We start from the raw sequence: 24257 nt of genomic DNA, 5'->3' as shown, positions 1-24257 counted from the left end.
AGGAACAGAAGGAAGAAATGCAGACACATTGCAGCTTTTGGTATAACACCTTATTTTAATGGAATTTCACTGCAAATACTTTGATCAATCTAAGCACATGGCTCAGTGCTCCAGTCCGCCCGTGAGCTCGTCAGGGCACCACTATAAAATCTTGTGTTGTGCAACAACAGCAATATGGGATTGGATTGGAGAGGATCAACAGGAAGACTAACTATGTGCAACTGTGAGGAGACAAATAAAAAGGCTCGTGTTTTCTAATTGCAACAAAAAAAACACTTACTTGTCCCTCAATTTAGCATCCTTATCAAAGATAATCTGATTTTTTTTTTCTTTCAGCGTTAAGGCAAAGTTGTTCTCACAACTACATCTTGCTTTTGCATTTTGTAAACAAAATACTGACTGTACAAGACTCTTAAGCTTTGTCCTTTAGTAAATATATAAAGAGTGGAAATGTGGACGGACGACAACACATCCTACTGCATCATCAACAACTAAAACAAGGACATTTGAATACCAATCTAATAATTCAGAACAGCCGACCACATACATCCACACATTATCTCCACATAACAACAGAATTCAGCACGACTTCAAATGAAAATTACTTTTTCTCGAGACTGTGCTTCTGGGATTGTGCTCACAGTGCATTTGTAGATGTCAGATGAACACTAATCTTTTAAGTACCGATCTTAAAAGTATTTCTACTTTACATTGGACTGGCAGAGCAATTCTGACAACAGTTTCAACCATTCCATCTCTCATCAATTTATATCAATCTTAAAATCTCACAGGGGCCGTCTGGTCAAACAGTAGAGTTTGCGTGGAGGTGCTGCTGTTTTTGTTTTTGGCTTATTTTGGAATCGTTAATAGGCACTTGACACATCACAAAGGCGTAATCACAGCCGGCGCATGACCAAAAGCACTCCAATGAAGAAGAGGGCGCTGGGTTCTTGGAACACCACAGAGAGTGAGACGATTCCGCTCAGAAAGACGGCGCACAGCATCAGATTTGCACCGGTGTGGCGCTCGGGCTGGAGCTCGCGATCCAACGACGACCAGTTTGGTAAATCTTCTGATAACATCTCAGGGGGAACCTGCGTAGGAACCGGCGTTGCTTCCCGGGCCGGGCCCGAATGGAGTGCTGTGTGCTGGCTGGCCTCGGCAACACCTGGCCTCTGAGCAGGGTGCTCAGTGGGCTCAGGTGACGCTGGAGCTCGGCCATCTGCACCCGGCGACGCTCGACTTTCTGCCACATCGGAAGAGAGCGCAGCTGCAGCGCCTTCATGATGCAATGCAGACCCGGGGGAGTCCGCCGAGAACTCTGCAACACATTCGCCGGGTTCTGCTGCAACCTCGACGCCATGAGTCACACTCGCAGCAGAGGCGCATTCAGCGGCGGACGGTTCAAAAAGAGGACGACTGGCCGGGCTGCCGGTCGGTCCGTCTCCTTCTATCGCTCGCCGCCGATCGGACTCCAAGGTCGGGATGTGCGTGCGCGCCGTCTCTGAGGGAGGGATTTCCTCTCCGTCTGATCTGAGTCTGGACTTGTGCTGCGGGGAAAGAGTTGGAGCAGACGGTGGTGCAGAGGGAGTGCTGTCTGTGGGCTGCTCTGATGTCTGGTTGTTTAATTCACAGTGGAGTCTGGCCGAACACCCCCACTCCTCCGGCTCGGCAGATTCATCGGCGGCACAGGGTGCAATATATGAATTGGACTGGGGTGCGGTTCCGGTTGACACGTAGGGGGACTCTTGGATTGGGGTTACACTTTGAGCAAACAGAGGGCCGTCAACAGATGGAAGCTCCTGGTTGGGTGGGGCAGTGGGACCAGATGGTGGAACTGCAAGCTGGTAGAATAAGACAGTCAGACCACAGTGACAAGCAAGGAGAGTGTAGAGACGACAGGGCAAAGAGATGCGCTCCACCATTAAGGATTCACACAGAGATAAAAGCATTTGGCTGCATTATGCTTTTTATGTACCATGCTGTTCATGCTGACATCGTAATTATGGAAAATGCAACAGAGCAACACGATGGCAACGGAATTCTTTCATAAACATGACCAGTTTTGTGCTCTTTAAAGATGAGATTTTCTTCATCAGTTGTGTGAAAAGTGTCAGTAAATAATATATTACATAGTGTATGTACCTGCACATATGTATTTTAAGAACTATTTTGATTTTCAAGTGTAAGGACATATTGCAGAACTTTAAGTCTTTTGAAACTTATGAAGTCGATAAAGAAATCCTCTGATTGAACTGAAGGGAAAAACAGAAAACAATTCACGGATCATGACGGATGCCACACAGGGAGATGAACACCAATGCTTTGACACAGAAGAAATAAAAAAGCAATAAAAAAGGGATAGACTGTAAAAAAATATATATATATGTTGTCATATTTTTTGTAAATCGCTCATGGTATTTAGCACTATACTGCACAACCTTATTTTTTGGGGTTTGGAATTATACTGTAGGTTATATTCGTATGAAACCCTCCAAGATGAACCTGTGTTTTCCAAATTATTACCATAAACCAGAGATTGTCCGAGGTAGCAGGTACAGCAAGTCAATTCTGTACCAATGTACAATGCAGAAAGTTATTAAAAAAAATAAAAATAAATAGATACTATGATGCTTTTGCTGTTTATTGAACTGGATGGTTAGCTTATCTTAGCTAAGACTAAAGTGGGGAGGTTATTGAGGAGGGTTAGTGCACAGAGATTTTGTGCGTTAATAAGTCTTAGAAATTCATCAAATGTATTAATTTGAACTGAGTAAAAACTTAAGTACAAGGTGTCAAAATAAATTGGAACATGCGTTTTTTTTTTTATTCAGACACAGCAAGACAGCGATGTAGAACAGAACATGGAACGTTACATAGAGAGCACGACGTATGCTCTGTGACATGCTGAAGCGGCGAGAAGCAACACTTTACCTAAGTTGCTGCCGAAGCTTCAATGAGCTGTGGGCAAGACAGACAACCAAGCTATTGATGATGAGCTTTAAAAGTGTTTGTTATGTTTAATTAGAACCATGACTGGCTGAAGGGATAACGCACTTAGCCTGCCTACCTGCCTTGTTAAATGGAAATGTGTCAACAACAGCATGCAAATGAAAACACTTTGAATGTTACCCAGTAAGTCACTTTCTAAATGCTTGTCCTTATGGGCAAGTCAATATGTTGGAACATTTTGAATACATTTTTGGAAGATAGAAAAAAGGTAATAAATAAAAAAAAATCCCTGCAAACCAGTTGACATTCCACAAACGATAGATTACACAAAATGACTACAGTTTTTTTGGAACACTGCCCGATCCACATAACTCCAGAACCCTGCAGTCCCTCCTGTGGGTGGTGGACTGGAGTGGGACCCATGTGTCTGCTTCAGGCTGGGCCTGGCCAGGCCTCAGGGCAATAGCCCAGGTACCAGGCACCTATGGACGGGTCCCTACCCCATGTCTGACTCCATAACTATCAGCACTTCGTCCTTTGGGAGGCAGCCACAGTGATGCTGATGCCCAGTCGGAGCAAAGCTCTGCTGGCTGATCACTGCTCTGACGCTTCACCTATGGTCACACGGACACAAGCAGCCCAAAAGAGTTCAGGAGTGTCGAGCTCAGCTTTAGAGAAACATGGACATCCTGGAGGAGCTCTGACTGCTCTTCCACCAGCTCAGTGGTCTCATGGTAGCCAGCCTGAGACTGGGAGGTTGTGCGTTCAATCCCTGGCTGCGTCACACCAAAGACTTTAAAAATGGTGCCCATTGCCTCCCTGCATGGCACTCAGTATTTGGGGTTGGAATTAGGGGATTAGATCACCCAATGATTCCCTTGCGCTGCACCGCTGCTGCCCACCGCTCCCTCAGGGGACAATGGGTCAAATGCGGGGGACAAATTTCACATCCTTCGGGATGTGACAATCACTAACAATCTTTGAGAGGTTTGAGTTTGGGTGGCTTGGACATTTGGTCTTTACGAGTTGGGGAACGCAGAGGTTTCCCCAGTGCTGATGGAGGTGGGTGGTGTTGGCCCTCCCAGGGACAGGGGACAGGGTAGTCAGGGCTAAGGACACTGCCCCCAGGTCCCAGGACAGGAGAAGGCACTATTGTTTTGTACACTTTATTCCAAGTTGTCTTTGGCAATAAACAAAATTTAATTTTTAAATTTAAACAGCACAGTGCACAGAAACGAATCACAACGCAGACACACATGGCTAATATCAGCCCTTGCACTGATAGGAGCCTCAGGTTCTAGCACCCTGGCCAGCAAAGAAACACAACAAAGAATAGATTTGTCCAGTAGAGTGTGATTCCACTTCTCCTTTCTAGACATTTCTGAGTTTTGTTTTGTTTTTTAACACCTACATATTGAAGGTGAAATCAATGGAATTGAATGGGAACCATTTGGCTTGCCAGGTTGCTATCCTGTTGGCTTGCAATTCATTGAACTAAAGAGCCATTTGTTTCTGAAGCCAGTGTCTGATTTGATCCTCACCTCAACATCAATCACTGGCTGCACGATGGCTGGGCAAACAGCTATAGGTCTGACAAGTCTTGACTTTGCTTCTTGTGCTGATGGAAAAATACATAAACACACAGTGAAAAAGCCAAATATGGTAGAACAAATACAATCATATGGCTAACTGGAACACGTGGCCCTAGAAAGTTCTAGAGCTGTATGTATGCATCTGTCAGTCTGTCTGGCTGTATGCGTCTCATGTCTATACACAGATGTTGAGATGCTTCACATCCAACGAGTTTTCTGGAGAATCCTTTGGTGTTCTTGGGATTTATGTACTTTAAAATGATAAAAACAAATATCTAAAATGTAATTAAAATTAATAAAGATCATTTTGTTCTTGTGATTATTTATTAAAGCTTTGCAGCCCTTGAAGGCTAGTATGCAGCCTTCAAGGGCTCGAACAGTGGAGAAGTGGAAGACCTAATTGGCAAAGAAAAAACATAATTCACAAGGTTTTCGAGAGAGAGTGAGCCAGTTTGTAGCCATTAATTAGTTGGAGTGTAAACTTAGCTGTGCTTTCTGCAACATAGTAGCAATTTTCAGAATATTTTTGAATCTCCAGTGAAGAACACATCCTTTTATAAATAATGTCAACAATCGTACTGTACCTTGTTCTTTCTCCTGCTCTTCATCTGAATCAAAGTCATTGTTCATACTGAAATAAAAACAGAGGGATTTTTGTTAGAAGATACACAACAAATTGATGTTGAACTACTGTAAATGTAAATATACAAAAATGGCAAAAAAACGCCCTTCGTTAATCTGTTGAAAATATGCAAACATTCACTGTGGTTCAAAAGTGGTGAGATTGGTAGAGTACAACAAAAACACACAAAAATGTGTGAACATTTACTGCCTATCCTGCTGACTGTGCGCAATGACTTGTGTACAAAGTGATTTATATTTTCTGATGATTATTGACACCGCAAAATGTAGATTATTGTTGTTCTCATAGACACATTATTACACAATGATTTTACATAATGCACAGTCATGGCACGACCATAGTGGCAACTATTCTAGAAAACGACCCATAACATTGATTGATGCTGCTGAACCTTTGATGCTCTGACTATAGTAAAAATTTACTTGGTCTGAGCGACCACCACAGTCAGCATTTTAAACTCAGTCGTGACCCCACAAATCAGCATCTTGATTTGGACTCTTTCCATCTATTACCATCAATGCCATTCCAAGATCAATACATGCTGGTTCCATATGGAGTGCCAAATATTTTCACTTGATGGATGTTTCAGGGCGCGTTCACAGAAAAGAAGAGAACCAGGCAACGATAAGGCAGAAGTGTCACTGCATTTCAGCAGTACTGCGCAACATTGTCAAGACTTTGAGGATGCCAACTGAGGTAAAGGTCAGAAGTGTGATCAACATGTGACAGGAGTGTGGATGACTTGCTAGGTTCCCCTGCACTTTAAAATAAACTGGTCCATTTCTACAGATCTCTCGATTACATCGGCTTTTGTGTCATGTGAAGTTATTAATAAATCATAAACTCTCTTGAACATGCGAAACTCAGGGATTTCCACTCTCTATGTCTACGACCTGTGTCCTCCTTTCCTGAGGGGCAGGCATGATGTTTTGAGCATCGTGACTTTAAAGTGGCTATCTGCAATATCAGTTAGATACTAGATGAGGTAGTTTTGCACTGCATGTGTGTGAGTCAATGTACTACTGTAGTAGCCTCTGGTGCAGCAAGCAGTGAATCTCCAACAGTGTTAAAGATGGATATAACATAGGGGATGTGACCACTGTTTTGTGGATAATGTCAAATGGCAAGAAACAATTAGATATTTCAAGTAAGCTGAATAAGAGCTCTCAGTATTTCCGCTGTATTTCTGTCTACCACGTTTTTTTGGGTTTTTTTTTCATCTTGTTAGCACTGAGGGACGCCTGTTCACCCCAATTTGTTATTTGTTAACACAGCGATGAGCGCAGCAGGGGGTCTGGGAGAAAGGGAGAAATGAGGACATTTGCCTGCATTACCAGGATCACACAGGCAGACTCCTGTTTAATATAAGGGTCAGGATGCACACAGTGGGAGTTTGACGTCACTTTCTGCTCTCGTGTCATTTGTCCCACAACAAAATTTCTCAAGTTGCATGAGCGGAATCATTTTTTTACGCACAACGATAAAAGCTCTACTTGACGTACTTGAGATTTCAAAAGATGTTGCACATTTGGGTGCAACAGTATTTTGGACATATGATGCCATAAGCGTGAAGCAATCTAGACTTGAATTCTGGCCATTAACATTCTATTTGCGTGTGTATGCGTGTGTCTTCAAGGATCATGTGGATCTATTTATTCAAGGTTACAATGCAACAACCGCTGCCATCAAGACGGACTGAACTGCAGCTTATTTCAATGGGGTGCTAATGAAGACTGAGGTTAGCACACGTCATAAGCAGTCAATCAGTGGCAGCTCACAGCTGTGCTGACCTGTTCCTTCTCTGTACAGCTGCAGCAGTCCTGCATGACATCGGTTTGCTCCCTGTATGGATTCTCATGAGCTCGGGGATCATCCCTGTTGTCAGTCTCAGTGCCCGTTGCTCATCAGTTTCATGTAATAATAAACCAGACATTTGAAGTGTTTCTTTCAGGGATTAGCCGACTTCAGTCTAGTGGGTAGCAGAGGAGGAGCGTGCGTCGGCCGGCAAGCACACAACGAGGCCAGGATGGCTGTGTTCCCGCATGACTCTGATAGAAAAGGTCAGGGGTAAATAAGGCGCTGTGCAGCGTCAAGCCTGAAAATGACACCTGCCCTTTCCCTATTTTAACCACCGCCTCACCAGTGGAGGACTGGCGTTCTGATTGTGGTGCGCATTGGAGTCTGACTCAGAATAGTGCTTTGGGATGGGGGGGGGGGGGGGGGGGCATTGCACACAATAGTTAGCATGTCTTGGATGCATACGGTGGGCGATACATGAAGAATATATCAAATGCATTAGATAGATAGAAGGATAGATACATAGATAGATAGACAGATAGATAGATAGATAGATAGATAGATGGATAGATAGATAGAAGGATAGATAGATAGATAGATAGATAGATAGATAGATAGATAGATAGATGTACTTTATTGATCCCAAATTGGGAAACTACACTGTTGCAGCACTAAAAACCAGTACAAAAAGTCTATTTAAACCCTTGGGCATCACTCAAATTTCATAATTACTTCCCTAACTGCAAAATACTCAAAATACCGCCCACATCTAGTTGCAGATCAAGTGTGTGTGTGTGTGTGTGTGTGTGTGTGTGTGTGTGTGTAGGTGTGTAGGTGTGTAGGTGGGGCTGGGGGCTCGGGGGCTCGGGGGGGGTGCAAAAACAAATGTTATCAACACTTTAATGCAGCGATTATCATCACTACTGTGGCTTCATTGTGCAACCAACTGTGACTATGTAGTAACTGCTTCCCCTGAAGAAGCACTTACTCCATCCACTCTCTGTGGGCTGAGTGTTTACAAATGGTTGAAAACAAAGGTGTCCCACAGGAGCCAAGACTGTACTTTTGACATGTTGTCTTTATGATGTGATGACCAATGTTCATCTTGTGACAAAGACCTATTAAATGCTAAGTGGTGGTTTATTACAGGCATGGGCGAACTATGGCCCGGGGGCCCTATGCAGCCCTCTAAGCTTTTTAATGTGGCCCGCCAATGTTTGAGAAATGATATCAGGCAGTGGATCATAAAATAGCTGTGTTTTCAGTGTTACCGGGGTCATTTCAATAAAGAGCTGCACACTGTGGGGCTTCATAGACACTGATTTTGTTGTAACTTTGCTTTTGTTCATTTTCAAATAATGTTTTCTACATATCCCATGATACATTTTCTCCTCCTATGAGATGGCTCACCAAAACACTCCATCCATCTGCTCCTGCTCCTGCTCCGGCCTCTGTCAAATTTTACAACCCATTGTGGCCTACCAGTCAAAAAGTTTGCCGGCCTCTGGGGTATGAGTTGGATGGTGGAGACACTGGAAGCCAAGACGTCATATTCTGGACAAATGATGTCCCTTGTCATGCAAGTAAACGTGTGTTGGAGAGGTTTACCTGTAAGCTTTGGGGGTTTTCAGGATACTCTTCATTTGCCTCGTGTTGACGGCCGTCCGATCCGAATCATCGTTGTAAGACAGCAGCAGGGTCACCGCGTAATTCATCGACGAATTATTGGCCCAGAAGTCGCCGTCGGACGTTTCGTAGCGAACGACAAATTCGATGCGGGAGCCGTGCGTGATGTACGGCGGCGCAAAAGACAGCTTGAAGGAGAACTGGTCGGTGTCGCCGCCGTGGGAGCCCTCCACGTACTCTGCCGGGTGGTCGAAGTAGGTCGCCCAGCTGTCCATGGTGGACCTGATGTAGACGGCTTTGTGAAAGGAGACGTTCAGGACTCGCACGATCCCGGCGAAGGCGAGCGGCTCGCTCTCCACCGCAGACACCAGCTCGACCTCCAGCTTGCCGGCGCGCACCGCCCGCAGCAGCGCGTCGTCGGTGGGCGCCTGGAACTCCGGGCGCACGGTATAGGTTGGCTCACGCTCGGGCTTCCGGTACTTGGCCTCCTCTTCCTCCCACCTCGCGCTCTCCTCTTCGTCCTCCGAGTCGTAGGCGGCGAATTCCTTCACGTCGATCAGGTCGCCACCTGTTGTGTCCGCGAACGACACCCTCTTCCCGGCCGACAGCGCCTGCTGGATGCGCATGTACTCGGCCGTCTCGTCGTAGATGGACGCGCCCCGCTTCCTGGGCACCGGGGAGCATCTCGGGATAAGGCGGACGTTCGTGCTGTCGTCGTCCTCATCCTCGTCCTCATCCTCCTCGTCGTCGTCATCCGCCGGCTGTCTTCCCTCCGCCTCCGGGGAGGACTTGCGGGTTTTGATGGCGGTGAAAAGGCCCTCTTGACTGGGGATGGTTAGAAACGACATGGTCGCGCGCTCATGGAGCCCGTGCGCCCAACAAGCTGCACGTGACGTCTCGTTTATGTAGAAAAAAAATAAAAATAAAATCAAGCACTCTAACAAACACTCATGGTTTGCGCAGCAGCGGCGGCCAGTGGAGCTCTCTTGCGCTGCGCTGTGCTGCGTGTCTCGGCTGTGCGCTGCGCACCGTGGAGCCTCTTCGGTCAACGTGCGGCGTTAAATGTCACTCATGGGAAAAACGAGGGTTTACTGCCAAGCCTTATCATAGCGTCCGCAACCCCCCCCCCACCCCCACCCCCGCTCCACCGGTTTACATGGCTTTATGTATGGCCATTTGGCTGTCGTCGCTGAAGGAGCAACAGCCTCTAAATATAGTTCTGACCTACCGGCCACGTCCCAAATGTGTCTTTTTAATTGGTGCAATCTTTGCCTCAAACTGTTGGGTTCTGTCTGGCCAAACGCCAGCACATTGTGAACGTCAGGGTGCGAACTGGTAAATATCAAAGAAGGTGTCGTTTGTCGGCTATGGTGCTGAATACCACAAGCAGTCTATTTCTTTTTTTTATTTCTTCTGTGTCTCAACGTTGGTATTTGTCACAGTATCTACCTACAACAAAGGCATCCTGTGAATTGTTTTCTATTTTTCCATTCAGCATAATCAAGGGGGGGGGGGGGGTTGTCTTTATCCACCTCAGAAGTTCTGAAATATGAAAATCAAAATCGTTCTTAAAATGCAATAGTACAGGTCCATACACTGTATAATATATTATCTATTTAACCTTTTTACACTACTGATGAAGAAAATTTTATCATTAAGGAGCACAAATCTGGTCATGTTTATGAAAAAAAATTCCATAGCCATCGTGTGGCTATTTTGCATTTTCCATAATTACAATATCAGCATGAACGGCATCTTACATAAAAATCATTAGTGTGCAGCCAAATGCTTTTGTCTCTGTGTGCATCCCTAGTGGTGGAGCACAACTCTTTACCCTGTCGTCTCTATAGGCCTATATGATGTTGAAATGCATGTCCAATAAATGACGAACATAATGCAATTGTTGATGCCGATCCCTAACTGTTCAGTATGCGAATTTTGCAAAGGTTTCATAAGTATTGTGTTTCATTCGCAATTACTTTTGAGAATAACCCAGGCCAGTTAAGTAATGTTTGTCAAATGATCCCACTCAGACCCCCGTGTGAAGGTCAAAAATAAAAATATTTTGCTCAGATTTCTCTGCATGCTGTAAGCACGCCTGAGAAGTAGCCTATCATTTAAAAGGTGACCTACTGACATGTAGACTGAAAATAAATGTGGAGATATTTTAATACAGCAGTACAACTGTGATAGCAAACTACAAATGATTGAACTGTGTTGGGGAAATTGCAAAAACAACAAATGGGTCCATTAAAATCAATGGATACTTATTTGGGTCGTTTCTCTCACTCTGTCTTAACTTTGAAATATCAAGGCAACATTTTGGAGCTGATATTTGGAGGCTAAAGCCCTATAAAGAGATAGTTTATTTTTGTAATGGCAAGGGCAGAAATAACCATTCGTGATTTCTGTTTTTCAATTCAGGTTAATAATACAATCCCAAGGCCTTCTTACGCTTTACTTTACACATTCAAGTCAGTCAATCGCAAAATAAGGAAGTGTAACGGATTAACGTTCGAGCACACCCTTGTGTCTGATTGGTCGACGCGTTTTAGCGCGACGTAATACAGCCAATCAAGTGTTTGTTTTTCTATCGCGTCGGCACACGGTTAAGTAAGCTAACGCTTCATGCAAACCAAACTAATATAAAGAACGCATGATTTTTGTTAAAGTCTGCACACGACGAAAGGGTTTGATATTTGTGGACCAAAGCCTCCTTGTTCGACCAGAGCTTACCGGAAGGTAGTTCCGTCATCACGGAAGAGGACACAAAAATTGGGTAACGAAAGCTAACCAGCGTTAGCACTAGCCTGCTCATTTTTTGACGTACCACAAGGCCGCGGAGAAAGACACATATCGACTCTTGTTAAAACTTTATTGACAATGTAGTAAGGTAACATTGCGATTCGATTTAGGAAACCGCATGGATTATGTGAGCAAGCGCCACTCTGGTGTAATCGATTGCATTTAGGTTTGTTTTCTCTTGAGCTTTGAAGCTACCTAGCCTGCTACTTGCTACTAGCTGTGTGCTTCGGTAGCGAGCAGCATGAGTGAAATGACGGACATCCAGCAGTCCGGTGACTCCGCATCGCGGAAACGGTGCTCTTCACCCAGCCGCGACGAAGCGAACGGCATTCCCCAAAAGTCCTCAAAAGTTGGTGACAAGTCGGGAGCCTCGTTGGTTACTCCGGAAAGTTGCCAGGACAGTCGGTCTGAGAGTAACTTCAATGAAGGAGCTGTCACCGTGGAGAACCTCAGCAATAAGGGCGAGAGTCAGACGGCTGAGAAAGCGGGAGAGGGTTCGGGTAGCACGGATGGAACTACTGCACCGTCTGCTACCAGCTCGCCTGATAACGGAATCGGAAACAAAAGTGATAAAGCTCAACCCCCGGGCGCTGCGAAATCCACTGAACTGAAGGAAGGTGCTGCGAAAACTAAGGCGAACCCACCAACTCCTCGGCACCAGTCGGACTCTGCAGCCATCGCAGCTGCAGAGGCGCTCGCCAGCCTCACTGGAAGAGATGTGGAAGAGGGCGAGGAGACCCCCTGCTCGTCAGAAAAAGGTCATCAGGTGAAACAGGCGTACAGGTTCAAACAGCAAGGAGGCCAGCAGTCCTCCAGAGCAAGCTCTAAAACGCAGGCAGCAGCCGCGGACAGCTCCACCTCTGAGCGGGGTGCAGACAGAGAGGATGTGGGTGAAATGCAAGAAGGCGACGAGGGCGATGAATCCATATCTGCCACTTCTTCCACGCCGAGCTCCTCCTTTCCGTCAGACAACGAAGACAATGACGATGGCGAGTGTGCCATCGTGTCGGTGAAGATGGCCCCGGAGATGAGGCAGTCGGTGGCCCTCCTGGCACAGGTGCAGATGAAACTGGAGGCCCTGGAGAAGAAGAGTGCCCGGCTTCACCAACGGCTGGAGCTGAAGATCAGTCGCCAGCGCCGGCCACATCTGGATCAGCGCAGCTCCATCGCTAAAACCATCCCGGGGTTCTGGGTGACAGCTGTATCCTTTTGAAAGAGAGACGCAGAGAGAGAAACGTGTTTTCTGGTTCTACGTTGTGTTTAAAAGGTTGAATTGAAGACATGATTTTCTTAACCCTCGACGCGTCAGTTACTAAACCACCCTCATCTCTCAGCTCACATAGACGAGACTGACGAAGATGCCCTCAGTTACATGACTGACCTTGAGGTAGGAAGAGTTTAGTGTGCACAATTTCAACTCTTGACCTGGTACCTACTGTACGTCATTCATTGTCCTGCCTAAAATAAATCTCCTTGGCATTCCTCAGATCGAAACTATCAAGAATACTAAACTGAGCTACAGGATTCGTTTTCACTTCAGGCGGAACCCGTATTTCCAGAACAACATCATCATGAAAGAGCTGCATTTAGGGATGGGAGGTAAAATTCAATGAGTAGATAACTGAACATTTTTTTCATTACTATTGCATCGTGTGATGTATCGCAAACGAATAACCTTCATACTATTATAGCATGTTGAAATGTAGGTCAGGCGTGTGCAACAAATATAGAAGGTTCCTCTGCATTTTCAATAACTGCAGAGAATGTACAGAACAGCCGATATTGAAGTTCTACAGGTTTGCCGACTTCACAATCACAATTATGCAGAACACACTGTACATTTTGTTTTGTTTTTATTGTAGAAGTCTGCTTGTAGTATTGCAATAACCTGTGACAGGTTCTGCAGTTTGTCTGATGCAAAAAATAATATTGCATTATAGCTAAGTGAATACATGGAGTCCATGTCAAGGTTTTAAAAAATATATATATAATTATATATATTTTTTTAGGTTCCTCACAATCTTTGCATCTTGTGTTCTAGGATCCCCCATGTCTTTCTCCAACCCCATCCTGTGGCATCGTGGCCAGAACCTGACGGGCCGCAACGAACCCAGGAAGTCATCGCGCGGGGTGTACCAGACCTTTTTCAGCTGGTTCAGTGACCACAGCAACCCAGGGCAAGATGATGTAGCGCGGGTAATATTGTTGACCCTGAAATTTAAATGTATTTGCATTCATGAATCAGCATCCTGATTCTGATTAAAAACTGGCTGTTTGTTCATGCACAAATGAATTCTGTATCTCTGTAGTAAAAACCGTCTAGCAAGCAACATTGTTCTAAACTCACTGCAGTAGATCAGGTTGTGCATGGAATCTCTTTCCAATCCTGGGTAAACTGTAGGTTCCCTCTGTGAAGATATTAGCAGAACAGCAAACCTGAACCTGTTTTTATTTTTTTTAAATCACAAACAATTGTATTTGTGCTGTGCGGTCTCTACGTTGGTTCAAGATTGTGGCAGTTTGTGATGTAAAAGTTTTTTGTTATCTGATTTATTTATTTTTTTATAACAATTTTTAAGATTCTACAGTTGTTTAAGCCATGAACTATTTATCTCAGCTTTATTCTTGGACTGTGTATGTTGTGGTAAATGTTTTCTAAACGGCCCATATTGTATCCAACACTAACTAAATGGTGTATGTGTTGTCGTGTAGATACTTAAGGATGACCTGTACAGAGACCCACTGAGATACTACATCACTCCACTGTGGGAACCAAGAGAAAATGGCAGGTAAAAAAAAAAAAAAAATCAGCTCATGCACATAAAAGCACAGTTTGGATTCAGTAGACAAATTTCTTATTAAGCTGTGAATTGCAGAAATATTCTCAGCCTCACGGCTGGACTGCTTCAGTTTGTCTGTAACCTTGACAATCTTCAAACGTCTGTTTCTTCAAGACAAGGTGTGTTTCCTACCCTAACACTGAGTGAGTGTGTGCACCGTGTTCACATTGTGTGCGGTTGCGTGTGCGTCTGTCTGCAGTGGCAGCGGCAGCGGCAGTGGCGGTGGCGGTGGGACCAGACCAGCTGGCAACAGCAACGGGGATGAGTGTGTGGTGATCTCAGACTCTGATGACGAGCCCGGCTTGGAAGCTGCCGAGTCTGAACGAGGTCAAAGTCAGGAGCAGGAGGAAGACGAAGATGAAGAGGAGGAGGAGGAAGGAGCAGAAGATGAAGAGGAGGAGGAGGAGGATGCAGGAGAAGAAGAGGAGGAGGAGGAGGAGAAGGGTCCAAGTGCAGGTCAGTGTTGACGCTGAACATAAAATCATCATGGCAGCGTCACACAGCTGGCCAGGTGCCGTAGCTGGTGTTGTGTGTTCACGTCTCATCCACTGGCTGTGGCTGTAACAGTAACTGTAAACGTGTGGGTAATAGTCTAAACTGAAAAGACCGGGAAATATGTCTTCCTCAGATGACAGCACAGAGGAGAAAGATGATGATCCAGAAATAGTGATTGATGGTAAGACTCAACTCTTAACAGCAGTGTTGCAAATTCATTATCATCATCAAAACCAGTCAGCGAATGAATGAGGATTGGTTCAGGTAATGTGTTTCTTTTGGGGGAGGGGTTATGTTGCCTTCGTCTTGCATATCTGACTTGACTTCAGGGCTCCAACTCTCCATTATTTGGATCATCTATTAATCAGTTGATTCTTTCTTCTTCTTTTTGATGAATCGATGAACTCGACAACAAAACGAAAAGAACCTCATTAATTTCCACCTTTTTATTCAAAAACAGAACTCTCGGAGCAGATTCACAGTGCAGAAGCGGTTGCTATTTGAACATCGCTAACAGCAAAGTCATCTCGATAAATTAGCAGTTTGGGGGGGGGGGGGGTGTACTAAATGGACAGACAAAGTAAGATTCGCAGATATGTTTTGCATCTGCCAAACACATAGAGGTGTTTAGAAGATAAATAAAGTGCACAAAGAGGTATATATATTTTTGAATGGACCAGAGCTTCATATCTATAAATAGATAATAACAAAAAGAAAAATACCAATGAGAAAATTGAACAGGATTTGTTTGAATGTTATAAACACTGCATTCCAATGTTATACACTACATTCAGACACAAGGCTTTTCCCATCAAGACCTTTTCTCATAATATACATTTTTGGCAATACTAGATGTGCTGCTGACATTGAAATCTTTTATCCTTCAGGCTCTGATGACAGCGAGCAAGAAGAAGAGGAGGAGGAGGAGGAGGAGGCCTAAAAGTAAGGATAAAGGATGGAAAAAAAGCTAAGTTATCCCGGGACCAGACACCTGGATGCTTAAATGAAAGACTAAATAAAGCTCCAGTGCAAATTGTTAACAGTTTATGCACAAAAAAAACAAGTTTTTGTTTTTATACGTAGAAGAAAAACTAGAACCATCTTCAAATCAGGGTGAACTCTCACGAATAAGCCAAGGCAGCAACCCTCCCTTTTATACACTCTGCACTACCTATAGTGATGTTCTCAGATTCACCTGCAAAACATTCTTTTGTTTCTATTCCTCAAAATATAGTCTTTAGGCATATTGCACCAACGCTTCATCCAAGGAGTCTTTCTTGTACTTAAATGCACAAGCATGATGTAGAGTTTTATTGCTATAATGGTTTTGACTTCAAAATTTTCGCTTTACGAAACCTCTAGAGGTGAATGAAGTGAAACTCCAGCGGCATTAGTGGAATTCGTTTTTTTTTCCGTTTGTAGAATAAGATGAACGTAAAGCTAAATTCATGTTGCGACGGTAGACATGAACCATGTCTCCATCATTCTCAACCAAATTTTCTCTCAGGGATCATGTTGGAAAATGTATTGAAAGACCATTAATGATTTTAAGACGTACACTTTAGTTTTTATTGGCTGTGAATAAGGAAATTGTGTGTATTCTACTGTAGTACAAATAGTTTTTAATATGTTGTTTTCATCTGTTTGTTTTGTCTCATTCCCCAGCCACCTCTGTTTTCAAATTGTAAACCATGTCTGAAGTTTGAAACTCTAGTTTAAAAAAAAAAAATGTTTGTGTTGATTCCTTTTGATCTTATCCGTTTGAGCGTCTGGCTAAAAAAAATAAAAAAAAATGAGCTTGAGTCTTGTAATTTTCTCGCTTATACATTTTAATTTAAAGTTTTGTTTTGTTTTTTTCTTTGTAAAATATACAGGTTTGGGTTCTTTTTTATATTTGTTTTAATATTTGTGCTATGCTCATTTTAAAAGCTAGTATTTATTTATACTTTGTGCTCTTCATGTCCCATGTCACAGCACACTTGTAAGTAACTCTAAGGATAGCTTCCCACAGAATATTTTGTTCACAGTGAGTGATGTTGTCAACATCACAACATTTTAGTTTCCACTGTAACTGTGAGTCTGTATTTGCCTACCTTTTCCAGCCGTCACGTGTAAATAATAATCTGAATATTAAAAAACAAAACAAACAACAACAAAAAAAAACGCCCCTATGCCCGTTTTTCATGAATATGATCAGAAAATTATATTTTGTGTGCTGTGTTTTCTAGGACACTTTAGTGTGAAGATATGGCCTGTTTGTTTCTATGCTTTATCTTTTTCTTGGATTGAATAAATGTTACCTTTTGACTAACACAAGAGTTGTTCCACCTTCATGACTTTGTGCAAGAGAAAACCAGGAGGGGGCAGTGTGATTCAAATTATTTGCTTGTTGGCAACGAATCCTAAATTTGCCTGCAGGGGCGAACACAGTCGCTTATCATATCTGACACTGACTGCACATGCCGTGCATAAATTAAAACTAGTAACGTCCTGCAGGTTGCCAGTTTCAAGTCAAGTTACACACTCAAAACTTTACGTCCCTTTCCATTTAGCTCAGGTGTGGGCAAACTACGGCCTGGGGGCCATATGCGGCCCGTTAAGGTTTTAATCCGGCCCGCCGAACTTGAAGAAATTATGTTAATAGTAAGTATTAAAATAGATGTATTTCATTCATTTTTCAGTGTTTCAATAAAGAGCTAAACATTGTGGGGCGTCAAAGCCACTGATTTTGTTGTAACACTTTTGTTCATTTTCAATATGTTTTATTCATATCCCATGATATATTTTTTCTTACTATGAAGTGGCTCACCAAAATACTGCTCCGGCCCCTCTGTCAAATTTTTAGGACCCATTGTGGCCCCACCACATCGTCAAAATGTTTGCCCTACCTGCTTTAACTATTAAGAAAACCTGCTGCAATCCAGCGCCTCTTTACAGCTGCCACGACTTCACTTCTGATTTGGCAGTTTGTAGTGTGTGTGTGTGTGTGTGCGTGCGTGCGTGATATCTGACATTTTCACTGTTGTGCCGCAAATAGCCCCGGGCCGAGGCATTTTTGGGCAAGCACAGACAAAGGAGCGGCGGCCGTGCTACAACAGTACACTTAAACCCTTGATTCCGCTTTTAATGCACAGCTATAAATATTCCAGCAGCGAGAGAACCTGTCGGGTGGCGGCCCAGCAGCAGCCGGGGCATGCGGCCTACGACGCCCGTTTACTATTAATACTGATGATGGAACCGGCGTTCCGCTGCCGCGTGAAACGCAGTTTGCCTCCTTGGCTGCTTTTGTTGGGCTCCGCCTCCCTTGAGCACATGTTTTTATGACTATGAATAAATGATGGGGTTGGTGAAGGGGGAGAGGGAGGGCTTGGTTCCTACAATATTGATTGCGACAAACTAAGTACAGAATGGCGGGACAACAAAGCCGTCCCGGGGCCTCCTCTGTGGGGCCTGACAGTTGTGTGTGTGTGTGTGTGTGTGTGTGTGTGAAGCCTGTGTTATGCCCGGGGTGGTGCAGGCCTAAAAGGATTCCCCCAGTGTAAACTACACTCCCCTGGCTTGATCCGCTGTTGCTACTGTACACAAATCATTCCGTCGTGCTGCTTCATGCTCTTTGCAGAACCGCGTTTGACGGAGCCCTCTGGCAGCCCGTGTCGCCCAGGACTAAAAAGGAAAGGAAAACAAGAGGAAGAAGAAGAAGAAGAAGAAGAAGAAGAAGAAGATGTGCACCTACTCTTTATAATGTGGTTGAGTGAAGGGAGTGGCGTTTTAAGAGAAGCACACGTTGGCTATAATCATGCACCAACAATTAAACTCTCAGCCAATATTAATTGGTACGTCTGGGCTGACAGTTTAGCAGTGAGTCGATACCAACACACTATCTGCAGTTGTTGAGCGGTTCCCGTTGTGTTCTATGTACCTTTTTTATATGCCAAGGAAGAGGTGAAGGTCATTCAGTGGACTTTTTTTCTCCTTCCAAAGAACCGAGAAATCGAGTCTTTAATTTTATGCGCTTATGTGGAACAACCGAAAACGCTGTTAGTTGGGAAACTTCACAAGAATCGTCTCAGACTACAGTAGCACATTAACTTGTGCAACTCACCCAAACAGCAGCCAGTGCCTCTGCCAGATATCATGTTCTTATTGGTTAAAAAACCAAAACCAATAGGTTGACTGATACTAGAGGATTCACCAGTGCCTTTGTTGATAGTTTTATACCCTAAATTAAAACTACCAATGTTTCTCTACACATCAATGCGTGCTTGGAGGCATTTTGGTGTTCGCTCCCTTCCACGGCGTGCATGCTTGAAGTTTTACTGTGTAGTATTTGGGGATTTTGAGAAGAAACAGCGACATCCAGTGGTTATAGTTTAGATTGCAGTGCTCACCCTCTCACCCTCCCTCTCTTGAGCGTGCCGGTGAACTACAGTGGCCTATGCACACAAACCTGCATACCTGCTCTACCTTCTTCTTCTTTGTTGGTTTATTGTTCTTCTTTGTTGGTTTATTTTGCACACGTTCTGCCTAAAGATGAAATGTGACGACAGGCAGCTGGATTGTCCGCACCAGGCTTCCTTAGGAGCAAGACCCTTGATCTATGTATATTCTCATACATCAATAAGAATCATTGTAAGGCTAGGACAACCAAATGACTTTAATTGTACTGCGAGTATACATTGTTATTCATGTATTTGTGGGCAGTTCAATAAGCTTTTACCAACCCAAAACCAGGCCAGATATTAGACACTGGACCTTCAAAGCAGCTGCATGCCTCATGCATTTTTGCAGGTTTTCACAGGAGCATTGGCCTGCAGACCTGCCTTACACCTCCCCCTCCCAACATGGCACACACACACACACACAGGCATGACAGTGCGGCGGCTAATCAAGATAACCGCCAGCTTTGGAATTGTGCACGCAAGGGACCACGGCGAGGAACGAGAGACGAGGGAAGGGGGTGAAAAATGAATAGAGTGACTATGATTGAGGGAAATGGATGAGTGCAGCGATAAGCAGAGCTGCCGGGGACCTGACAGATACACGCGGCAGATGGATGACTCTTATCTGGGAGATCGCAGAGTGCACACTCACGCCTAGGCCCCGGTTACAGAGAGCCACGATCACACCAGACAGATGAATACCCCCCCACACACACCCTCCACCCCAACCACCCCCACCTCCAACCCCACCCCCCACCAGTCACACCGTGCACGCCGGCTACACACGAGCGGAAACGCGTAAAAAAAAACACACCTACACACAGCCACTTGACAGAGCGAGCAGATTGCGGCGCCTGCCTCGCCGTCATGCGTCTGACATTAGAATTCACCTGGAGTCTGTGGTGGGGGAGGGGTGAGGGAAGGGTGGGGGTGAGTTGGGAGGGTGAGGGGGTTTGGGGGGGTCGGGTGTAGAGGGAGATAAGAGAAATCATTTTCAATTTAGCGGAGACAGGAGAGCAGAGGTGTGTGCGCACATCGCTTTTCCTGCTGCAATGGCACGTTCCTCTACCTCCTCTGCAACGCTGGCATACAAATGAATCCAGCAACACCAACAACCATTCACACTTTCTCATCGAGCACGGCAGGTTTGTTTTTTCTTAAAAAAAAAAAAAAAATACGAATCTCTGAGCACAAAATAAAAAGCCTTGGTTGAGTCTGGAGCCGTGTATTCAGACAGAAGAGCACCTTTGGGCCAGTGTGTAAAATATAGTGAGGTCCAGGGGGACCCAATTAACCCATGACACCCCTGACTGAAAGCCTCAAAGCAAATTTCAAAGGGGGCTCATATTTTTTTCAAAAAGCTAAATGTATATCCATCCATCCAACCATTTTCGATACCTGCTTCCTCCTGCACGCAGGGTAGCAGGGCTCTGCTGGAGCTTCTGCCAGCTGTCACAGGCCGAAGGCAGGGTGACAGTCTGGACAAGTCGCCTCTTCATCACAAGGCCACATAGAGACAAACAAAGACAAACAACCATTCGCACACACATGGTTAATTTAGAGTTTCCAGTTCACCTCACATGCATGTTTTTGGACTGTGGGAGGAAGCTAAAGACCCTGGAGAGAACCCAGCAGAGGCAGAGAGGGCATGCAAACTCCACACAGAAAGGCCCCAGACACGAAATCGAACCCACAACCTTCTTGCTGTGAAGCGGCAGCGCGAACCCTAAGTATATATACATGTATGTATATATATATATATATATATATGTATATATATATATATATATATATATATATATATATATATATATATATATATATATATATATATATATACATATACAGGTACTACCCAAAAAATTAGAATATCAAGTAAAAGTTTTATTTTGGCAATTTAACATAAAAGATGAAAGCAACACATTTTATTGAGCCATTTCACGCAAATTGACATCTCAAGCAGTTCCTTGGTGTAACTTTGCTGATTGATATTTTAGATTTGACTTTATGTAACATTCTAATTTTCTGAATTTTTGAATTTGAGGGTTTTTTTTAAGCTACAAGACCTGATCAGCAAAATCCAAAGAAATAAAAACTTGAAATACATTAATTTGCATATTATTCCTTTATATAATATGTCACATTCACCTTTTAAGTTGAATTGCAGAAATACAGCAACCTTTTCAGGATATTCTAATTTTTTGGGTAGTATACCTGTATATATAGTGTGTACTTGTGTTATTATTGTGTTGTCTTGCGTATGTAGCCTGTCATGACAGGTTGTAATAGACCTCCTGCATTTGAAGGTAATTTAGATTGGTATTGAGTCAGAGCCCCCCACTGCCTTTGGCCTCACTCTGTCGGAGCGGATTGATTCATGCCTTCAGACTTTCACTCGCTCACCTGCTTCACATCGCAGCTCCCCTTTTTCTCCTCCCTGCTTTTCCCTCTTTTCTTTTGGAGGAGCCCCCATTTTCAGCAGCTGCTGATCCTCCCAGCAGCGTGCCAGAGTGTCGGGGCCAACAGGGCAGATGGACGGTGGCTTTGGCCCGCTTGGTTGGTGGACTGCAGGCGGCTGCTCGCTCCTTAGGGGGAAGAAAACGGCACCTGTGAAATTCCTGTGCGTCGTTTCCTGCAGCAAAAAAAAAACCCTGCAATCACCTCAATTTTTCAGGGGAAGTCGGCAGAAAGCAGGCCGCGACTGGAATGGTGCGCACGCCTATCATGTCAAGCAAGACCCCTCCACCCCCCACGCCCCCTCAAATTGTCCTCCTTTTATAATCACTGGTGCGCACACACACACACACACCTGTGCTCTTTATCTGGAGTTTTATGTTTACATTTTTTCGGACTCGTGAAGCGGTAATTACAAGTGCAGCGCAGCTCGCTGGCAAACAGCCCTTACGGATCGCCAGAGCCTTTATTATTTTCTCTCCCTCCGGTTGGGGGGGACGGGGAGGTACGGGGGGGCACGAGAGTCTATCCCCGGCCCTGCGGGAGCAGCGATGCCCCAGACGCCGCCTCTCGGCAGCGGGCATGTTCAAGCACGGATCGATTCATCAATAAGGAGCATCAGTAGGTCAAATAATGGGTTTTGCTTTTCCTCGAGGAGACGCTGGAATTGTGGTGATTGATGTGTCTGTGGCAGCGAGGGATTCATCCTCAGCCCCGCGGGCTGGCCCATAGGGGTGAGTGTCTACCTCTCTTTTCACACAAGCGATCCATTAGACGAGAAGATCCACCTGACAGAAGGCTTGTTTTTTTTTTTGTTTTGTTTCTTCTTTTCTTTCGCGGAGCAGGAAAAACAATCTGCAGAGGTTTGCTTTCTAATCCGCGTTATCTTTCACCGTGATGCAGAATCCATCCATCACGCTGGAGGGGCTCCGACCTGTTTGGCCATTATTTGCTGCTCCTTGCACACACACACACACACACACACATACACACACACACACACACACACAGACACACACACACAGCAGGAGTAGCCGAGGCACGAGTGAGAGAAAGATCTGCTTTGCCGCTATCTCGCCAGCAAGTTGAGGCATTGGTGTGTGAGTGTGTGTGTGCGTGATTCCCAGATAAGGGAAGCAGGATGGTACAGTCAGAGGTGACGGTAGGAGGTGTTGGTAAATTGCTGAGAGCTGGAGAGCAGGAGGGCCGTCCGTGTTCACGGAAATGTGACCTTGGAGCGCAGCAGTGACTCACTTCCTCATCTGGAAACCGCTGAGCCTCCTGTGGAGCGGGAAACAAGGGCTGCTCCACACACACACACACTCTTTCTACCATCCATCCATCCATCCATCCACCTATACCCTCTTCCTCCCATCACTCAGGGTTGCAGGGCTCTGCTGGAGTCTCTCCAAGCTGTCATACAGGCTGAGGGCAGAGTGACACCCTGGACAGGTCGCCAGTTCACCGCAGGGCCTCACAGAGACAAACAAAGACTAACAACCATTCACACTCACACAAAACTTCAATTTTTTTCCCCCAATTCACCTCACATGAATGTCTTTGGCCTGTGGGCGGAAGCTGAAGAACCCAGAGAGAACCCAGGCAGACACAAGAAGAACATGCAAACTCCACACAGAAAGGCCCCAGGCCTGGAATTAAACCTGCAACCTTCTTCCACTGCACCACTGTGTCGCCCAAACTCTGTCTGGTTATATTATTTTTCATCTCATCGTCTGTATTTCATTTGTTTCTTATTCTGGGTTCATATGTTTTTTTGTTTTTTTGTTTTTGTTTTCAAAAGTGATGCGTGTGTTACAACTCAGGGCGTTCACCCGATGATTAAGCTTTCCTTCACACTTTCCCACTCTGTGAATCACATCTGTTCGGATGACACGTGCGCTGTGTGCGACGGGATAAAACTCCAAAAAGTTGGTGACCAGAGCGACCCTCACCGCTTGACCTTTTGCACACACACCACACACACCACACACCACGCACCACACACCACCAAACACACACCACGCACCACACACCACGCACCACACACACGCCTGCTGTGTCTATTCATTTATTTACAGTCTGGCAGCCTCTTCACCCTGCGCCTTTTGTTGGGTGCCCCACACTGCGTCAGACTCCCGGCACAAAGCCGGCGGTGATGAGCGGCGCTCTGGACGCTGTTTTAATTTGAAACTGGAGGCTCTGTGAGCAGGATGGACGTCCTTTACGTCCACGTTCCCTCCCTCCCTCCCTCCCTCCCTCCATCCACCCATCCCTCCCCCCTTTGCTTTGTCGCCGTCGTCATGAGCGCCCGTACCAGCCGGAGAGGAATCCAAAGAATCTTTATTTTCTTCTTCCTCGCTTGACCTGACTCCCATGCGAGGGGTGACGCCGTCATTGTGAGTCCCCGAGCCCCTCTTAAATGGCTGCATTTCAGGCCTTGCGTCATGTGTGTGTGTGTGTGTGTGTGTGTGTGTGTGTGTGTGTGGCCCTCCTGGTGCACGAGAGAGGGGAAAAAAGACATTTCTATAAAGCAGTGGCGGTGGCTCTCCCTGAATTATTCAGCTTTAATCAACTTTGCCAAGGCAGTGGAGTGTTTTGAGTTGACTCGTATTGG

The 24257-nt window shown here is 45.1% G+C and overlaps 2 protein-coding genes across 7 annotated transcripts; one reads left to right on the top strand and one right to left on the bottom strand.

Annotated features, from left to right (window-relative positions):
* Nucleotides 1–35: 35 nt before the first annotated feature.
* LOC142899044 (protein phosphatase 1 regulatory subunit 3A) lies at nucleotides 36–9740 on the bottom strand. Of its 4 annotated transcripts, XM_076042460.1 has the most exons (5): nucleotides 8593–9736; nucleotides 5129–5175; nucleotides 4494–4570; nucleotides 2935–2961; nucleotides 1706–1844 (listed from the first exon to the last, which is right to left on the bottom strand). In XM_076042460.1, the coding sequence occupies exons 1-4, from the start codon at nucleotides 9456–9458 to the stop codon at nucleotides 2935–2937; spliced, it is 1017 nt and encodes a 338-aa protein (XP_075898575.1). In that variant the 5' UTR covers nucleotides 9459–9736; the 3' UTR covers nucleotides 1706–1844. The 4 variants fall into 4 exon arrangements, with proteins under 4 accessions (XP_075898573.1, XP_075898576.1, XP_075898575.1 ...); XM_076042458.1 differs by lacking the exon at nucleotides 2935–2961 and having other exon boundaries at nucleotides 36–1844; nucleotides 8593–9731; XM_076042459.1 differs by lacking the exons at nucleotides 1706–1844; nucleotides 2935–2961 and adding an exon at nucleotides 2968–3566 and having other exon boundaries at nucleotides 8593–9740.
* A 1439-nt stretch (nucleotides 9741–11179) lies between these two features.
* On the top strand, nucleotides 11180–16897 carry tspy (testis specific protein Y-linked). Of its 3 annotated transcripts, XM_076042463.1 has the most exons (9): nucleotides 11180–12616; nucleotides 12725–12802; nucleotides 12903–13014; nucleotides 13457–13611; nucleotides 14128–14204; nucleotides 14455–14711; nucleotides 14884–14931; nucleotides 15638–15692; nucleotides 16416–16897. In XM_076042463.1, the coding sequence occupies exons 1-8, from the start codon at nucleotides 11657–11659 to the stop codon at nucleotides 15688–15690; spliced, it is 1740 nt and encodes a 579-aa protein (XP_075898578.1). In that variant the 5' UTR covers nucleotides 11180–11656; the 3' UTR covers nucleotides 15691–15692; nucleotides 16416–16897. The 3 variants fall into 3 exon arrangements, with proteins under 3 accessions (XP_075898578.1, XP_075898577.1, XP_075898579.1); XM_076042462.1 differs by having other exon boundaries at nucleotides 15638–16897; XM_076042464.1 differs by lacking the exon at nucleotides 14884–14931 and having other exon boundaries at nucleotides 15638–16897.
* The last annotated feature ends 7360 nt before the right edge of the window (nucleotides 16898–24257 follow it).

Source organism: Nelusetta ayraudi, unplaced genomic scaffold (assembly GCF_046127955.1).
Source record: "Nelusetta ayraudi isolate G7.1 ecotype Tasmania unplaced genomic scaffold, CSIRO-AGI_Nayr_v1 ptg000070l, whole genome shotgun sequence".
NCBI classification, from domain to species: domain Eukaryota; kingdom Metazoa; phylum Chordata; class Actinopteri; order Tetraodontiformes; family Monacanthidae; genus Nelusetta; species Nelusetta ayraudi.
Note: the sequence above shows the minus strand (reverse complement) of the source record. Positions and strands in the feature narration are given on the sequence as shown.

Coding starts and splice junctions, on each gene's coding strand:
- LOC142899044 (XM_076042458.1), bottom strand. CDS start 9,458: ATGTCGTTTCTAACCATCCCCAGTCAAGAGGGCCTTTTCACCGCCATC. Junction 5,176..8,592: donor AAAACCCCCAAAGCTTACAG/GTAAACCTCTCC, acceptor TTTTTATTTCAG/TATGAACAATGACTTTGATT. Junction 1,845..4,493: donor AGCCAGTGATTGATGTTGAG/GTGAGGATCAAA, acceptor TTATTCTACCAG/CTTGCAGTTCCACCATCTGG.
- tspy (XM_076042463.1), top strand. CDS start 11,657: ATGAGTGAAATGACGGACATCCAGCAGTCCGGTGACTCCGCATCGCGG. Junction 12,803..12,902: donor GTTACATGACTGACCTTGAG/GTAGGAAGAGTT, acceptor GGCATTCCTCAG/ATCGAAACTATCAAGAATAC. Junction 14,932..15,637: donor TCCAGAAATAGTGATTGATG/GTAAGACTCAAC, acceptor TTTATCCTTCAG/GCTCTGATGACAGCGAGCAA.